Source organism: Schistocerca americana, chromosome 6, assembly GCF_021461395.2.
Source record: "Schistocerca americana isolate TAMUIC-IGC-003095 chromosome 6, iqSchAmer2.1, whole genome shotgun sequence".
Taxonomy (NCBI): domain Eukaryota; kingdom Metazoa; phylum Arthropoda; class Insecta; order Orthoptera; family Acrididae; genus Schistocerca; species Schistocerca americana.
The window spans coordinates 29,135,271-29,154,345 of record NC_060124.1 but is presented as its reverse complement, the minus strand read 5'-3'; the positions used below and the strand labels follow the sequence as shown (position 1 = coordinate 29,154,345).

General features: G+C 40.7%; 1 protein-coding gene across 1 annotated transcript in view; it reads right to left on the bottom strand.

Moving 5' to 3' along the window:
- LOC124619703 (dynein axonemal heavy chain 2) overlaps positions 1-19,075 on the bottom strand; it is a 1,014,172-nt gene that overhangs the window by 131,254 nt on the left and 863,843 nt on the right. The window contains 1 exon segment of the mRNA XM_047146260.1: positions 6,259-6,400. Within this exon segment, the coding sequence (XP_047002216.1) occupies positions 6,259-6,400 (142 nt within the window).

Here is a 19,075-nt window from a genome sequence, read left to right as displayed (position 1 = left end):
AACTCTATTTTGAATGGGTATGGCAGACTTGTGTGAATGTTACCAAACAATCAATGTAATATATCATGCTTGCAAAATACTGACGTGAATTATGTACAAAAGAATGGGAAAACTGGGTTCCAGAGATGTGTAGAAATATGCAAGACAATAGTGACTCTATGACTAATCTTAGGAGATAAGTTGAAGAAATCGAAACCTACTTTTATAGCTTTTGTAGATTTAGGGAGCAAAATGTTATTTACAACTTGTACAAAAACCAAACTGCAGTTGTAGGAGTCAAATGACACGAAAGAGAGGCAGTGGCTGAGAGCGCAGTGAGACAGGATTGTAGTCTAGTCCCTATGCTATTCAATCTGTACATTGAACAAGCAGTAAAAAAAACCAAGGACAAATTTGGAGAGTGGATTGAAGTTCAGGGGGAAAAAAAAATAAACTTTGAGGGTTCCTGATGACCTTGAGATTCTGTCAGAGACGGCAAAGGATTTGGAAGAGCAGTTGAATGGAATGGATAATGTGTTGAAAAGAGGTTATAAAATGATCATAAACAAAAGTAAAACGAGGGTAATGAAATGTAGTCAAACTGAATCAGGCAATGCTGAAGGAAATGAGACATTTAAAGTAGTGAATGAGTATTGCTATTTGAGTAGCAAAATAACAGAAGATGGTCAAAAGAGAGGATGTAAAATGCAGACAGGCTCTAGCACAAAAAAAAAAAAAAAAAAAAAAAAAAAAAAAAAAAAAAAAAAAAAAAAGAGGAATACATTAACATCAAACAAATATTTAAGTGTTAGGTATATGTCTAGAGTGTAGTCCTGTACAAAAGTAAAATGTAGATAGTTATGATATCAGACAAGAATTGAACAGAAGTTTCTGAAATGTGCAGCTATAGAAGAATGCTGACAATTAGATGGGAAAACGTAACTAAAGAGCAGGTTCTGAATGAAACTGAGTAAAAACGAAATTTATGGCACTAGTTGATAAAAATAAGGAATCAGTTGATAGGAAACACCCTGGGGCATGAATGAATCATCGGTTTTGCAGTGGAGCAAAGTGTTTGAGGCAAAAAGGGTAGAAGGAGACCAAGAGGTGAATACAGTAAATACATTCAAATGGATGTAGGCTGCAGTAGCTATTCAGAGATGAGGAGGCTGGTACAGGATAGAGTAGCATGGAGACCTGCATCAAACTAGTCTTTGGACTGAAGACAACAACAACAACACTGTAAATGAATGAGAAGTAATAGCACTTTCATGTTGTCCCAGCTCTGAGAACTTCTGCTCTTGGACTGGTGCACCCTTGGTCAGAATACTGCACTGCACTCTGAATCAACGGCCCACTGATCAGATTCACTGACACCCAGCTCAAACAGACTATGTACGAGGGTTGACTGAAAAGTAATGCGTCCACCTTCGTAACTCTTCAACAGTTGGCAGCATTGGTATGCGGCAGGTACTGGCTTGTTCCGTAGTCTCTTCTCTACAGCTCCAGTTGGCGGGAAGCCTTAATATTGAAAGGTTGTGTTGTTACAGTGTAAAGTATGGAGCCCTGCGCAGACAGCCAGTCAATGCGATTTAAGCAACATGCAGTCATTGAATTCTTGACAGCAGAAGGTGTCACCCCAAAGGCGATTCATCAGAGAATGAAAGCAGTTTGTGGTAATTGTGTTGATGGGAGTTCTGTGTGTCATTGGGTGAGTAAGTTCAAAGAAGTTGAGGCAGGAATATCTGACCTGCATGACAAACAAAGAGTTGGACATCCTGTGACAGCAACGACCGAGTTTCACAAGCAAAATGTTGACAGATTGATTCAGGACGATCATCGTATCACTTCAGAGAGAAACTGCAAGCACAATTGGCATTTCACAAGAATGTGTGTGTCACATTATTGCTTTGCTTGGCTATCGGAAGATGGCCAAACCGCACACTTCACATGCTAGCACGGGAGAACTTCAGAGACTGAATATAACGTCCATATGGCATCCTCCATACAGTCCAGATTTAGCACCGTCTGACTTCCATCTGTTCACGATAATGAAAGATGATCTGCGGGGACATCATTATGCTTCTGATGAAGATGTTGAGAAAACTGTGAGACTGTGGTTGCGGAAACAGAGTGTTGACTTCTTCCACGACGATTTCAGAAAACTTATTCATCGTTGGCAGAACTGTATCCAATTGGCTGGTGATTATGTGGAAAAGTGAATAATGGTAATTATAGATCACATTCTAAGGATTATTTCTGCATTTGATTTATTAAAATATTCCCATCCAAGCCCAACTAATTTTATTAACTCAAAAATGTAGTTAAACACAGTACACATACTCAAAAATAGTTGCCAAAACTGTTAGCACATTTATCCCATTGCAACACTAGCCAGTCAGTTCCATCCTTGAAGAAGCTAGCAGGCTGCTGTCAGATCCAGGTCTGGATCCAGTCACAAACTTCATTATCCATTGCGAATCAATGTCCGCAAATACCTTGTGTTAGCAGTCCAAACATACGTAAGTCACACAGTGAAAGGTCGGGGCCGTACGGTGGATGTTCCAGCATTTCCCACTGACACTGCTGCAATGTCGTCTTCACTGCATTGGCTGTGTGTAGGCATGCAGGAGGATAATGCCATTGGACAACATGCCTCGGCGTTTCGACTTGATGGCTCATCTAAGGTTCTGAACATATCTTGATAATGCTAGGTGTTCATGGTGGTTCCCCGTTCCAGGAACTCGACAAGCAGTGGTCTCTTGTGGTCAAAAAGAAGGATGTCATGACCTTAACAGAAATGGTGCACACGGCCTTTGATTTCTTTGGAGGTGGTGAAGTCACATGTTTCCTCTGTTTGTTCTGATGCTTTCTTTCCACTTGAAAATGGTGGCACCCAGTTTTGTCACCTGTGACAATACGCGACAGAAAGCCATATTTCTGCTCCTGATAAAGTGGCAGATGATTCAAAGACATCACCATTCGAGTATTGCACTGTACAGTGGTCAGTTGGTAGGGAAACCACCCCACACAAATTTTTCGAAAATTCAAGTGTTGATGCGTTATGGAGTGGGTGGTGGCCCTGCAGTTGTCCAAGAATAAAGCATTCACTTCCGCAACCATTTCCGGTCTGATGACATGATGAGCCTGTCCAGGATGAGCATTGTCTTCCAATGATTCACATCCCTCAAGGAATCATTTGTGTCATTCTACAACACTTAAACGACTCAGACTATACTCAACATACACAGCCTTCATCCATCTATACATTTCACGGCCTCCAACTCCCTCCGCCACCAAAAATCGAATCACTTCTCATTGTTCCTGCTTACTCACCTGCATGTTTGGTAGTGGATGATAACTTGTGTGACCACAACCTCTTCAGCGTGAAACCGCACTGGCGCTATGCAACATCAAATGGTGCACATGCGTCAGTCTCTCTAGCAACAGATGGCATCACCATAACCGGAGTTATGTGGTGCCATCTTTCATGTTAAGGCACAGGTAGACACATTGAGCAGGTTTCATTTGAATGAACCTCATACGTAGCTCCCTCGTTTTTGTGGTGATAACCTGCTCCCAAATGGGTAAATTCCAAAAATTGATGGTAATTCTTATATCCCTATACATGAGGATATTCCCACACTCAATAAAAACAGACTTCACTTCCATCATCCAACTAATGGGCAGATATATGGGAGAACAATGCTACCCCAGAAGAGTTTAAGACACTCCACTTCTCATTCAGGCCACCAGCTTTAGAAGAGCACCACAAGATCTGGTCTGCACTCACAGGAAAAGGACAAATAGTGGAAGGAGTGGCAACTCACTGTAAAAATGGAGATCAATAACATTACTCAACTGTGATCGCATTGCAAAATGTCCAAGTGTTCAGCACATCATATGTGTGTGTGTGTGTGTGTGTGTGTGTGTGTGTGTGTAAAAACATTTATTTTGTGGAGTTCTGGAGGAGATCCTGATAGCAACAAAGACATCAACTGAAAAGCATTCAGCAATTGCATATATGTTTATGACCTCCTGTGCTTTGTAAATACTGTATATTCAATTAACTCATAATTATGATTTTTTGTGTGTCAAATATGTGTATACATATTGTTAAAGACAAAAATGCTTTTTTGTGTGATGTGATACAAGCCATACACTAAATATATAAATACTATGCTTTAAATTAATTTCCCCACTATATAGTTAGTGAAGTTACTGCTTCTGTCTTCGCACTAAGCCCCATTCTGCATGAAACTGGAGGTTACTTTCCAGATAGCCCATGCACATGCAAGGCACACTCTGTAGGTAAAATGATAATGGTGCCCAAGAACTAATATCATCTATTTCTTTAGCAGAAGTCTGCATATCTTTTCTCTCAGCAGTGCTATCCCAGTAAGATATGTTGGAAGCCTTTGTCTAATTATGAATGAAAGAGAGAATATGAGCAACATGAAGCTGTGAGGCAGGTGGAGAAGCAAGTAATGAAAGGCAAAGGGCAGATTGACTACTGGCATGTCACATAGTTCTAACTCTTCAGGAAATTTTACTATAAGGTACACCACTCCCAAGTAATGGATTCACTTTAAACAGAAAAATGATTATTTAAGTAATAGATTTTTGGCAATAGATAGAATGTGAGTGAGGATTCAGGAACCAAACATAGGATGCAACAAATCTAGTCAAAGATTTACACTTAAAGGACAATCATGATAATGCAGGAATCTTAAAACAAGGAGGTACAATGGCAGTTGCCTCCTGCACCACTTTGTAAAGTAGATGTACAAACAATGGCTTCAATGAAGATAAGTGAATGAGTGTTTGCAGTATTTTCAAAGAAAAATACAGAGGTAAATAATGAAAGAAAAACTTCATGACTTGAAACACCAGATAAGAAGAGAAAGTGTCAAAAGCAAGGAACAAATATGAGCTCTTTCACAAAAGATGCAACTCACTGACAATTATGCATTTACTATAACTGAGGAGAGTATTCTGTATCAGAAATGTCCATTCAACATTGTATAACATTCAACTTCATAACAGTATCATCATTATGACTGGTTCTCAGCATTAAGCCTTGTTTCAGGGGAAAAAATAATGGCATACTGTTATGAAAGTTGTGACTGATGAGATGTTGTGCATTTCATAACAGTGCCATTGTCTGTGGCTAACAGTCAATGAGGCATGTAAGCAATGAATGTTGTCTTCTATACATTTAGCATACTCTGATAAAACCCAGCTAATAAATATTGCAGGAAAGCAGTAACTGCATGTGCCAGTCATATATTGCAAAGTTTGAACTGCGGTACAGTTTCTACAGGCAGTTGAAGTTACACTCAGTGATATCCAACATCGACTTACAGTAAAAAAAATAAAAAATAAAATAAATAAATAATAATAATAATAATTTTTTGTTGAAGGAAGAGAGCTACAGCCGGAAGTGGTGCTAAATGCTTTTAGAATGGGTATGTGGATGTCAATCACACTTAGGAGATTGGGACAACACTGGTATGGTAATTAAGTAGAAGAAATGGTACCAAATGTTTATCTTTCACAAGAGTGGGTGTTACATTTGTATTCTTGATGCATCATTGCATACATAATAACACAACATCATGCACCAAATTACCATGAAAAATTAATGCATTTCATACAATAATATCCAAGCAGCAAAGAATTAAGAATAATTCAACACAAGAACAAGAGCATTTCAAACAAGGTATTTCACACCAAAAATTTAGGCTAATTGTCTCTGTTTTCTAAAATTGTCATGGAATCCTCCACGTTCATGCCATGCTGTGCAACACAACAATAAATAGTGATGGCTTCTCTGCTTCTATTTGAAATCTAACCACATTGAACCTTGACAGATACAAACTCCAACATGCCACTACTATGCTGCATGACACTATATGTTCACATTCAGTGAATCAGATACAGATCTTGTTCAACAAAAAAAAAAAAAAAAAAAAAAAAAAAAAAAATCCACTGAAAGCCATTTCAGTCTCTTTACTATTCAGTCCTGGGCACTGTGAGACTTTCTGTCTTTCCAGAGATGAAAAACACCTTGCCTCTTTGCAGACAATGCAAATTAACAAGCTACAGAAACAGTATGTTTACCAAGTAGTGGTTACATAAACTAGTACTAAATTTGGCAGTTTCTGTATTGTTCTAAGTGATTATGTAAAGAAATAAATGAAAGTATGTGACAAATGATTTGTTTAATTCAATTCACAGTGTCATGATTTTGCTTGAATTTCTTAACATATAACTTACCAACTTCCTTGACTGCAAAATTTACAGGTGTAGTTTTTGTTGAAATTTCTGGAGCAAAATGAGGATTTCCCAGTTTTGTTGTAATAAAAAATCTAAATTCTGGGCAGAACTGCACCAGTCTGTCAAATAATTTTATTAGCATCTGACCACCTGAAACAACAAGAGTAAGTATAAAGTTAGTTCACACATTTTATTAAGATCAATACGTGCTAACTATCAGTGTGGATGGTAATAAGTTTGTACTTAACAGACAGCAGTGACACAAAAGCAATAAGAACTAAAACAATAGAATTATCAATAATTATAACTATTGCCTGTGCTATGGTGTTTTATCAGTAATTCCATCTTAGGAGATACAGATGCCAAAATATTTATTATTCTAAGAGGTAGAAGGTATGTATGGAGGGTCCAGATACTGCAAGGAACAGTTCGCGTCAGATGCAACAATGTATCAGATCTACGAGAAATTTCAATATTTATTCATAGTATATAAATTTTGCCACATAATCAGAATATAATGTGAACACTTTTAAGACTGGCCACACAACTATATAATTTATGTGATGGTGTCCAAGGAATCCAAAAGTCATATCAAAATGAAAATTCACTTGAGAAAACTGCAAAACTTCAAAAAGACAGAATAGCTGGCCAGTTCTTACTTTCAGGAGGCAAAATGCCTGTACTGCCAATAAACAGATTTAAAAGTGAGAACGCTTATGCTATTGTGAGCATGAGAGAAAACTTACCCTCGCATCACATGGCTCGCTCTTATTGTAGGGTTCCCCTCTCTCCTATCTCACCTTCTGGCTTGACTTGGTTGGAAAATGACTATGTAAGGCTCTTGCACTAAATCTCATATAATTTATGGAGAGAAAGAGGTATATTATACTAAAACTAAGCCATATTTACAGATCTTAAATAATTACAGTTGAAGTGTAAAATAAAATTCTAAAAGATCTACATGCAATTTGTTACTCATTCTAGTTTCCAGAACAACAACTAGCATGAAGGCCTTATTGTCTATTAGCAATTATTGAATATGAATGTCAGAGCAGATACAGAACTTCTTGGGTGATGATTACCAGATAAAAAGTATTTTGGACATGTCACCTGTGCTTCAGACTCTTCAGGGAAACATACTGGAATAGATGTTCATGCAATCATAAGTGCAAAAAAAGCTTGAAGCACAGACTCAAGGACAATGACAGGGACATTTCTGGGAACGCTTCATAAGATTAAGTTGAGGTTGTGTTGTTAATATTAGAGTGATGCGACAAACCCTGGATGAGTGATTATGGGGAAGGACTTAATGCACAGCTCAGCCCTTAGAAACATTCGCACAAAGGTGTGATTATTGCATAGCTTCTCTATCAGAGGGCTATGTTGAATGGAAAACTGCCAGAAGAATCCAATCTGACCAAAGGAGTCGTCATATTATGACAGTGACTTCCACTGTTTTCACTAGGGCTTTTGATAGTTGTTAATTCTTCTGAAAGACAGAGATACACAGCAAATATAGTTACAGTATAAGTAACTACTATAAAAGCAAAAAGACTGGCTCTTGCACAAAATTATAGAGCTGAAAGGGTGATATTATTGATGTAAAAGAATTAACATCTGCCATCAAAACAAAAGAACCTCTATGTAAAAAACTGAAGATTTTTAATCATCAGTGAAAGAAAGTGAAGAGCAAGTGGAATATTAACAGATGTTTTCTGCTTATCAGGTCTTGCAAATACTGAATACACACATAATGGTGGCTAGTAGCTAACGTCGGACCACTGAAGAATGAGAAGTGGCTATATGTACAAAAATAGCAGTAAAGTCCCAGGCCTTACAATTTTATGAATAATGTGTTAAAAAGCTCCCTCAATATCTGCGATATGACAGAAAATCTGGAAACACACAGGCTTGTAGCACTGACAATTAACTCGTTACCAGGAGGAAACGTCTTCAGTTTCTTGAATCAGTTACAAAAAGCATTAGCAGAATTATGCAGAGTTAACTGAAAATTCATTGAATGTAGTGACTTAAACACTGATTTTTCTATCAGATAGTAGTGCTCAATAAATGCAAGGCTATAGATGCATACATAACTAGGGAATAGATAGAGGCTGCCTATACGAAAATTAAACAAAACTTTGAAGAAATGTGAAGTAGTAGTATGAATACTGAGCTCAGGTGGCAGAACATATAAGGAATATATTAGAGACTCTGTAGAGGGAAATATTCTTGAGGACAATATTATAGAAAGAGAAGAGAAAGTAGGTGAAGATGAGATGGGAGACATGATACTGTGAGAAGACTATGACAGAGCACTGAAAGATCTAAGTGGGAGCAAGAGCCCTTAAGTAGACAACATTCCCGCATAATTACTGAGATACTTGGGAGAGCCAGCCATGACAAAACTACTCCACCCATTGTGCAAGATGTATGAGACAGATGACATACCTTCAGACTTCAAAAAAATGTAATAATTCCAATTCCAAAAAAGGCAGGTCCTAACAGATGTGAATACTACTGAACAACCAGTTTACTATGTCACAGGTGCAAAATAATGACACAAATTATTTACAGAAGAATGGAAAAAAAACTTGTAGAAGCTGATTTCACAACAGAGAAGATAAGTTTAATTTGTGTAAAAATGTAGGAACACACAACAAAATGCTGACCCTACATGGAAAGGAGGCGTTGCCACACTTAAAAATATTGACATTAATAAATTTTGCTTTGAGCAGCACTTAGAAGCATGTGCAACAGAGATAGAATTTCATAATAGGTCCTTTATAATAGTAGCCATATACAGAGCACCTTCAGGAAATTTCAACCTGTTTATAAACAGTCTTGAAGATTTATTATCTCATCTAAAATTAAAAAACAAAGAACTAGTTGTTGCTGGTGATTTTAATATAGATGTACTGAAAAACACTGCCAGTGAACAGTTTCTGAAATCAGTTACATTGGCATTCAATTTAATTTCAACTGTAAATTTCCTAACTAGGGTATACAAATGTTCTAAGACTACCATTGACAATATCTTTATAGACAATTCTAGGCAACTAAGCCACATTACAAAACCAGTAGTAAATGGGCTATCTGACCATGACATGCAACATGTAACATTAAATTTTGAAAATAGTCAGGGTAAAACATCCATCAGAACTGAGTACAGAAGGCCAATAAAACAATCAAAAACTGAGAAATTTAGGAGATTGCTCAAAGAAATTAATTGGATGGATGTTTAAAGCATCCAAGACACAAATGGAAAATACAAAACATTCATTAATAAAGTTAGCACCTTATTTGAAATTTTTTTCCCCTGAAGGTAACTCAAATTAAGCAGAAGCCTAATAAGAAACCATGGATCACACAAGGGATACAGATATCATGCGAGACAAAAAGGAAACTCTATCTGACATGTAGGGACGCCTTTGATACTAGCATTATAGCTCATTACAAAAACTTACTGCAAAATATTGAAGAAGGTTATCCAGAAATCTAAACACCTGCATTATGAGAAGAAGATAAATACACCTAGAAATAAAATAAAAACAATGTGGGATATAGTTAAGTCAGAGACAGGTAGGACCAGAAATGAGGGGGAACAAGTAGCTCTAAAAATAAATGAAACCCTGATAACAAACGCATTCGGTGTTGCAAGCCATTTAAACAAGTATTTTGTCTGTGTTACTGATAGCATGGGGTTGTCAGGTTAAGCAAATAATGCAGTGGAATATCTGAGACCAGTGCACACAAGTAATCTCAGTAAAATGGAATTGACACTTACTTCACCCAAAGAAATAGAATCCATCATAAAGTCCTTGCAATCAAAGCATTCTAGTGGTTATATTAACGTATCAACAAAGTTAATAAAGGAGTGTTCATTTGAGCTTAGTCATATCTTAAGTTATTTGTGTAATCAATCACTTATCACAGGAACATTCCCGGACTGGCTTAAATATGCTGAAGTTATACCTCTCCACAAGAAAGGCGACAAAGAAATGCCGTCAAATTGCAGACCTATCTCACATTTGCCTGCTTTTTCAAAAATCTTCGAAAAGGTTATGTTCAAGCGTCTACTTAAGCACCTTAGTGGAAATAACAGTGTCAAAGTCACAGTTTTGGTTTCTTACCGGTTCTGATATTGAGAAGGTTATTTTCACTTATAGTGAAAATGTCTTTAATTCATTAGACAACAAATTAGAGGCAACTGGCATATTCTGTGACCTGTCAGTGGCTTTTGACTGTGTGAATCACAGCATTCTTTTAAGTAAATTAAAATATTGAGTTTAGTTTCAGACAAGGCACAATTTAAACATAATTTAAAAGAATTTCTGGTTGCCAACTCCTTCTATTCCATCCATGAATTTCTCAACAAGTGCAGTAGACCATTTTAATGAAAATTTATTATACTTTAATTTTTGACAATACTTTGTTTTACTCTTAAGTCTGTAAATGGTGGAAGTTTAATTTTAAATCTTGTACATAATTTGACTGTTCTTAACTGAGGATCATTGAAATGAATAATTTACTTCAATTTTTGACAATACTTGGTTGTAATAGCAAAGTAACTAGCTACTGTGTGAAATACGGATTTAATGAAAGCAGATGTAAGTATTAAACCTGTAAATATTAGAGAAGTTTACTTTTAATTCATGTAGATAATGTTACTGTTTATTGACTGATGATCATTAAAATTAATGAAACTCAAGTTTTTCTAATTACATTTTTGTAATGTGTTTATCTGAGACATTCCACACCCAGGAGGATCCCCTCTTTTGTGGGTCTATGGAATGAATAATTAATCTAATCTAGAAATTTAAGTGCTGGAAAGTCTGTTCTGAAGGATGTAATTTTGAAGTAATTTTCATTCCACTAAATCCTGAACGAGGAGCTAAATCCTGAATGAGGACCTCCTCCAGGATGTCGAAAATGCCTTATATGGAAGTGGAACTTGGGTGATAAGCAGTTCAGACAAAAACAGAAGAAGCTTTTGAAATATCATGCTATAGAAGAATGCTAAGGTTAAGACAGGTAGATCAGACAAGAAATGAGGAGGTAATGTACTGAATTAAAGAAAAAAGAAATTTATGGCATTTCATGATTAAAGGAGGGATAAGTTGATAGGACATGCTTCAGACATCAAGGTAATGGAAAGGAAGTGTGGGAGGTAAAAATTGAAGATGAAGAGAAAGGTTTGAATACAATAAGAAAGTTCATGGATGTAGATTTTGGTAGTTATGCAGAGTTGAAAAGACTTGCACAGGATAGACTAGCGTGGAGAGCTGAATCAAACCAGTCTTCGGACTGAAGACCACAACAGTATAGCTCAAAGATATTAAGAGTAATTTAAATCTCTGTAACTCCATCTTTATACACATGGTTGTGGGGGCCGGCTGTTCAATATAAAATGTCAATCCAAAATATCTTCAGCCATCTATATTCACAGTTGTTATTTTATTTGAGCAACCAGTCTCAGCACTACATTTTCACATCTTCCGGTCCCTGTCCAAAGCCAACAATGATAATAGTGTGAAATACATAACAAAAGGGGTGGTGTAAGTACTATACACAGTGGTAATATGTAGTAACATGTAACAATACCAAACTGTAAGGGAATTACATCAAAGTTGAAGATAAATTAAGAAATAAAATGAAAGAACAGTTGCACACTGTATTAACACAAACTAGGGAACAAAATATATGTCCTATGATTGTAAAAAAGAAACTATTAAATGGAAGTCAATGCTGCATGTTGTGCATAGATAATCACAGTATGACTCTAATGTCAATGCTTGTGAAACATCTGAACAAAACTGCAGTAGCCACCAGAAAGATCGTGGGAGGCGCACATCGGCACGGCGCGTCACGGACGGTAGTTGCCGCAAGTAGAGTCCCGTCCACCAGAGGGCACGCGAGAATTCAGACGCGACCTCTGCCGGCATAACAACAACTCAGGCAGCACGGGCCATGCCCAGTCAGTTAACATCGGGCATGCCTAGGACACAGTCCCGGTCTATGCTAAGTGAAGTGCTATGTAAACGTGAACAGTGTTACTACACAATTGGCGATGAGTAGGGTCATTCTTTCGCATGTTGCGTCGTTGTTCCGGTTTCGCAGCTTCTCCACGGCATGGGGGATTTAGTGCGGGTTTTGGTTGAGCAGCAGATGGAGCTCATGGCCACCATGAAACAAGTGCTTCTGGCGTTGCTCTCCATGGAGTCTGCTCCAGCGTCATTCCCTCCTCCCTTTCCCCCGTATGACGAGACGGCGGAGGATTGGGACGTATATGAACATCGCCTTCAGCAGCATTTCCAGGCATTTCATGTTGCCGATGCGCAGGTATGTCGTGCTCTTTTCTTGTCTTGGATATCTCCCTCGCTGTATCAAGTTTTGCGGCAGATAGCACCGTTGCAGGAACCCTCGTCCTTGTCTTTTGACGCATTGTGTTCATTGCTGTCTTCATATTATTGCCGCCGCACGCATGTTGTGGCGGCTAGGGTCGAGTTCCATCAATGCAAGAAACAGCTCCATCAGTCTTACTGGGCGTGGACCGCTACCCTGCACGGTCTTAGTCGCAAGTGTCATTTTGTCACGGAGCAGTTGCGAGAGTCGTATGCCCACGTTATGGTACGCGACATCATTGTTCGTTCGGCCCCTGATAGGGAGGTCCGGCAACGGGCCCTGCAGTTAGAAGACCCTTCACTTGAGGAAGTCCTGTCCATTGCTCAATCGTATGAAGTCTCTCACGCCGCAGGTCAACAGCTGGAAGCGTGGTGCGACGTCACGGCGGTTCAGGGCGGCGTGTCCGCGTCCACTGTGTCCGGGGTGGACAACGTGCGAGCGGTACAATCCGGCTGTTATGGCCGCTCCCGCACGGCGCATACACAGAATTCCGGCCACCGGCCCCTGTTTCCGTCCTGTGCGTCGTGCTATATACATCATGATTCGTCAGAGTGCCCCCAGTATTGAGCCGTTGGTTGCAAATGTAATAAAAAAGGTCACATTGTTAAAGTTTGCCGCTCAGCCTCAAAAGATCTGAAGGAAGCAGGTACAGAGGACATGGACATTGACATTCAGGAAGTTTCATCAGGCCAGGCTCCCGACGCATCGGCACGCAAACTCTTTATGGAGGTGTCGGTTCGGTCACGCCAGTTACAACTGCAAGTAGATACGGGCGCGGCAGTTTCGTTGTTGAATGCACAAACGTATTCCGACTTTGGATCGCCCCGTTGGCGCCAGTTTACCGGCATCTACGCGGTTATGGTAAACAGTTCATTCCCCTACTGGGTCAATTCACTACCGACGTGACTTACAAATCAGTCACTCGGCCTATTACTTTTATTGTTGACAGTGATGCAAGGTCCGCTAACCTTTTTGGCCTGGATGCCTTTCAAGCTTTTGATTTTTCTATTGCTGACACCATACAGTTTGTCTCCGAAGATGTTCCTATTAATCATTGGAATCTTTGATCTCAGACTTTCCAGATATCTTTGAGGAGGGCCTGGGGCGTGTTTCAGATTTTGAAGCTCACTTAACGTTGAAGGCGTCGGCGCGCCCGCGTTTTCTACGCGTGAGGCAGATCCCCTTGGCTCTCCGCCCTCAGGTAAATGAAGAGCTAGACCGGCTGACAGCCATAGGGGTCGTTCTTCCCATTTCTTCTAGTTAGTGGGCTTCGCCCCTCGTTATTGTAAGGAAGCCCTCGGGAAAATTACGTCTTTGTGGCGATTTCAAGGCCACCATTAGTTCCCAATTGGTGGTGGACACCTATCCTTTGCCTCATGCTGATGAATTGTTCTCCGCCGTGGCGGGAGGCCAATATTTTTCGAAAATCGATCTTTCGGAGGCTTATCATCAGATACCACTTGATGAGGACTCCAAACGGCTGGCAGTCGTCAACACCCCGTTTGGCGTTTACCAATACCAGCGGTTGGCCTTCGGAATATCCAGTGCTCCTGGCGATATTCCAGCGTTATCTTGAGCACGTCACGCCGTCAATCCCTTGTATTAATTACCTGGATGACATAATTGTCACAGGCCACAGCACGAAGGAACACTCGCACAACCTTCGCACCCTCTTTTGCAAATTCAGGTCTGTGGGCTTGCGTTGCAACCTGCATAAGTCAAACTTGTTCCAACAGTCCATTGAGTATGTGGGCTACACCATCTCTCGGCACAGCATCCAGCCACTAGGAAGTTTGGTCCAAGGCATCGTCGACCTTCCTCGGCCTGCTTCGCTGAAAGAGTTACAAGCTTTTTTAGGCAAGGTAGCCTATTACCACCAGTTCATTCCCAGGGCTTCCACCATATCCCGCCCCCTGTACTGCCTTCTGCGCAAGGGTGTTCCTTTTGATTGGTAGCCTGCATGCGAGCGAGCGTTCACCTCGTAGAAGGGCCTCCTCACATCAGCACCTTGTTTGGCTACTTTTGACCCCCATAAGCCATTGGTCCTGGCTACAGATGCTTCGCAGTATGGGGTGGGGGCAGTCCTGGCCCATCGCAACGCAGATGGTTCTGAGCAACCACTGACGTTTGCATCTAAAACTCTTAGTCCCGCGCAGGCCCATTACTCCCAGGTGGAAAAAGAGGCTTTGGCCATTGTCTAAGCTGTTACCAAGTTTCACCCTTTCTTGTATGGCACGAAGTTTCAGTTAATCACTGACCATAAGCGGTTAATATCGTTATTTGGCCCCGCCTCTCAGATTCCAGATAGGGCGGCCCACAGACTATAGCGCTGGGCCCTGTTCCTCTCTAAGTACCATTATGACATTCATTTTCGCCCTACCGGACAGCATGCCAACGCCGACGCTCTTTCCCATCTTCCGGTGGGCCCGGATCCTACGTTCAATCGAGAGGAGATTATGTGTTTTCATTTGGATGCGGCATTCCGCCAAGCGGTTGATGGCTTCCCGATCACTAGTTCTTGAGTCGCCAGGGAAACGGCAGCTGACCCGGTTCTCCGGCAGGTGGTTCGCCTCATTCAGCAGGGGTGGTCATCCCGCCCTCCAGGCCCTCTTCGTAATTATTTTATTCTACGAGACTGCCTCTCGGTCTTGGAAGGAGTTCTCCTTCTGGCTACCGATGATACAGCTCCTTGCATGGTTGCTCCTGCAAGTTTACGAAGGGAGGTCCTCACATTATTACATGCGGGGCACTGGGGTGTTTCCCATACTAAAACCTTGGCTCGCAGACATGTGTACTGGCCCGGTATTGACAGAGAAATTGAGCACTTGGTGGCCGCCTGATCCCAGTGTGCGAGCCAACAGGCATCTCCCAGGGCAGCGTTCTCTTCATGGTCACCGGCAACCCAAGCATGAAAACATGTTCACATCGATTTTGAGGGCCCGTTTCTCAATGGCTTTTGGCTCGTTGTCATTGATGCTTATTCCCGACTCCCTTATGTGGTTTGCTGCTCCTCAACCACTTCCGAAGTTGCAATCCAGGCACTAGCAAAAATCTTTTCTGTGGAAGGTCTGCCAATCACCCTGGTCTCGGACAATGGACCGCAGTTTATTTCGCAGACCTTCCAGGATTTTTGTAGGCGCTTCAGTATACGGCACGTTTGCTCTCCCCCCTTCCATCCACAATCAAATGAGGAAGCTGAGTGCATGGTGCGCACATTTAAGATGCAGATGAAAAAGTATGTGCACGAATTTCCTGCGGAGGAAGCATTGACGTTTTTCCTGACGGCATACCGGACCACACCAATGGGAGAACGCAGCCCCGCAGAGCTCCTCCATGGGCGCCAACCTAGGACTCTGCTGCACCTCCTCCGGCCTGGTCCTCGCCAGTCTTCGCAAAACGGAGTACCTGGCTTTCCACTGGGTATGTCAGTCTGGGCCCTTGGGTTTGGTCGCAATCCATGTTGGATACCGGTGGTGGTCCTGCGCTGAAATGGCCGCCGGCTCTATATCTTGCAGGCGGGGGACCGGGTGGTGTGTCGTCACCAAAATCAGCTACGTCCACGTTTGGGCACCCACCCTCCGACCTCTCGGACACCGGCTTCCCCATTGCCGGCACCTGTGTTGGTTTCTCAGGGGACGTTACCGCCTCTCCCCGCTGTGACTCTGCCGAACTGCGATGGTTCTCCACCTTGGCAGCCTCCAGTAGCTCCAGCACCGGCATCGCCATCGTTCGAGATGCCCCAGCGAGAGCCGGCCCCCCTCGCAGGCCCGGTTTCTCAGGAGGCTGGTTCACCTGTGGTCGTCCCTTCCCCATCGTCCCCGCCACTGGGTCTTGCCCCTCCCGGGGTGGAACAGGATCCAGATTTTGACAGCTTGTCGCCCGTACTGTCCCGGGCTCCGGTGGTGGGACGACGGGGGCCTCTTCGTGTGGGTCACTTCCAGCTGTATTCGAAGGTTCCGGCTCGAGGGTTGGCAGATCCCCTCGACTCTGGCCTTCCAATGGATGTGGAGGTCATCGCTTCTGCCCGACGCTCCACCTTCTGATGCAGTGGATCACAGTGGCTTCACCTCCCGAAGGAGAAGCAGTGCAGTAGCCACCAGAAAGATCGCGGGAGGTACACATTGGCACGGCGCGTCACGGATGGTAGTTGCCGCAAGTAGAGTCCCGTCCACCAGAGGGCACACGAGAATTCGGACGTGACCTCTGCCGGCGTAACAACAACAACAACTCAGGCAGCACGGGCCGTGCCCAGTCAGTTAACGTTGGGCATGCCTCGGACACGGTTCCTGTCTATGCTAAGTGAAGTGCTACGTAAATGTGAACAGTGTTACTACAAAAACAATCACAATCATATACTGATGGGTGCAAACTGAAGATAAAATATTTATTTATATGTCATCACAGACCAATAGAACATGAAACCACTTACGGAGGTCAACCCCATGTTAACTATCTGTACTGCCATGTTCCATACATTAAAAAGAACTAATAAAACAAGAATATAAACTTACGTCAATACACTCTGACAATCACAGATTCATAAGGTGCCAACTATTTACTAAAAATATTTTTAATGAACCAAAGTGTGAATCTAATGTAATACACTGCAACAAATTTCCACTAAGCAGGAAGTATTGAAATATATGGAAAAGGTCAAAATGTCATAACCAACATTAACAAGAAAGTGAGAAGCTTCCAGTAGGCAGCTGTGTGGCTAGGTGATATACCAAACTATAAACTATGATGTAAGTCTAAAGAAGAGTATTACAATACATACACAGTATATTAGAAAGACATTCACTTTATTCAGAACAACCAAAGACACATACCTATATATGACATGTAGCTTGTGACGAAGCAAGCTGGGATCTCTTTACTTCCTCTCTTGTTTTGCCATCTGCCTCCTTAAATTAATTTTGATCTTCATTTTTACCTAATTACCATTAAGTGCATGAGTATAATCTGCTTTACCATAAAAGAAAAAGGTTGGCCCTCAGTATTAAGGAATATTGCACCAGGTCTAATTATGTGCTTATTTTTGTGTATGTAATTCATTTCCTAATTTATTTTGACCATTTCTAACTAATACTTTTATTACAGGGTGAAATCAGTAATTGTTCTGTGACTTAGCTTCTAATGTTGACTTATAAACAAATAGAAATTATGTACTAACTATAAACATTTGGAGGAAGGACTACTAGGATTCTTAAAGTATTTATTTGGCTCTATTCAGAAATATACTAGCAAACCAGTCCTTAATTAATTCCAAAATAATTAACAGGTTTGTCAAATGTATTATTTGTATAACAATATCTGTTAACTTCATTATTTAAACAAATAATTTGGCCTGACATTTGTGATACAAGGAACTGTTACAAAGGAGGTTTTTCTTATGTATTCAGTTAACTGAATGAGTTATGTCTTAATTGTAATTTCTTTAACTTAAACATCGAACACTGTATAGTTTCAGTGGCTATTATTGTGAGGATATATAAAAGCCAGTCCACAGCCGATTTTCACACAGGAATTATGTATTGGTTAGATTAACAACAATGCATCAACTTAACAGTGGAATAAGTGTAACACAAATAGGCTGTGTGTTAAAACAGTTAATGACCATGTCTGTTCAATTTATTTGAGAAATAGTGTCACACGTACCGTATTATTCTGCAAGAACTGTGAACTGTGTGGTTAGGTTTTCACAGCTCATAGATGTTCAGCAGCAAACTACTGTAGCAATTTGCTCATGTTCTCCTGCAACCTATTAACAAGGCTTATCAACATTTACCAATAGTGAACTTGCCAAATAATTGTGTAATATTGGGGTAGTTTTGAACAGTGAAAGTAAAGAACTGTGAAACACAATTGTGCAACTGTTGGCTTCATCATTGACAGTAGTCAGTGTTGAACTTCCACTTCCCATTTTTCAGCCACTATAACAATGCAGTACATTGACACCGAAGACTCTCAGTGAAGGAATAAAGCAGGCGAACATCACAGGCTCTTAAGCAGGGTAAGACAAAGAAAAGTATAACCTATGATCAGAAAAACAACCAGACAACATATGCCAGGATATACAATACAATGTGTAAAATGTCAGTTGGTACCTTTGTGGCTAGGTGGTTAAATCAGAATATGGATTTCAAGGAATATACCAAACACCACGTCAGGCATTATTAAGACATTAGAGGTACAGGTATGCAATCTGAACAACATATCCATCTCAACTAACAAGAGTATAGATGTGAGGAAATGAACATGTACCATCATAACAATGTAATGAAGAAAGAAAAGAAAGAACTCACAACATTAACAACGTAATGCCAACAGTATGGGATACCACTTTATGAAGATTATATAATTGTAGGTTGTGACTGTTGTACTTCTTGCTAGCAATTTCCTACACTAGATG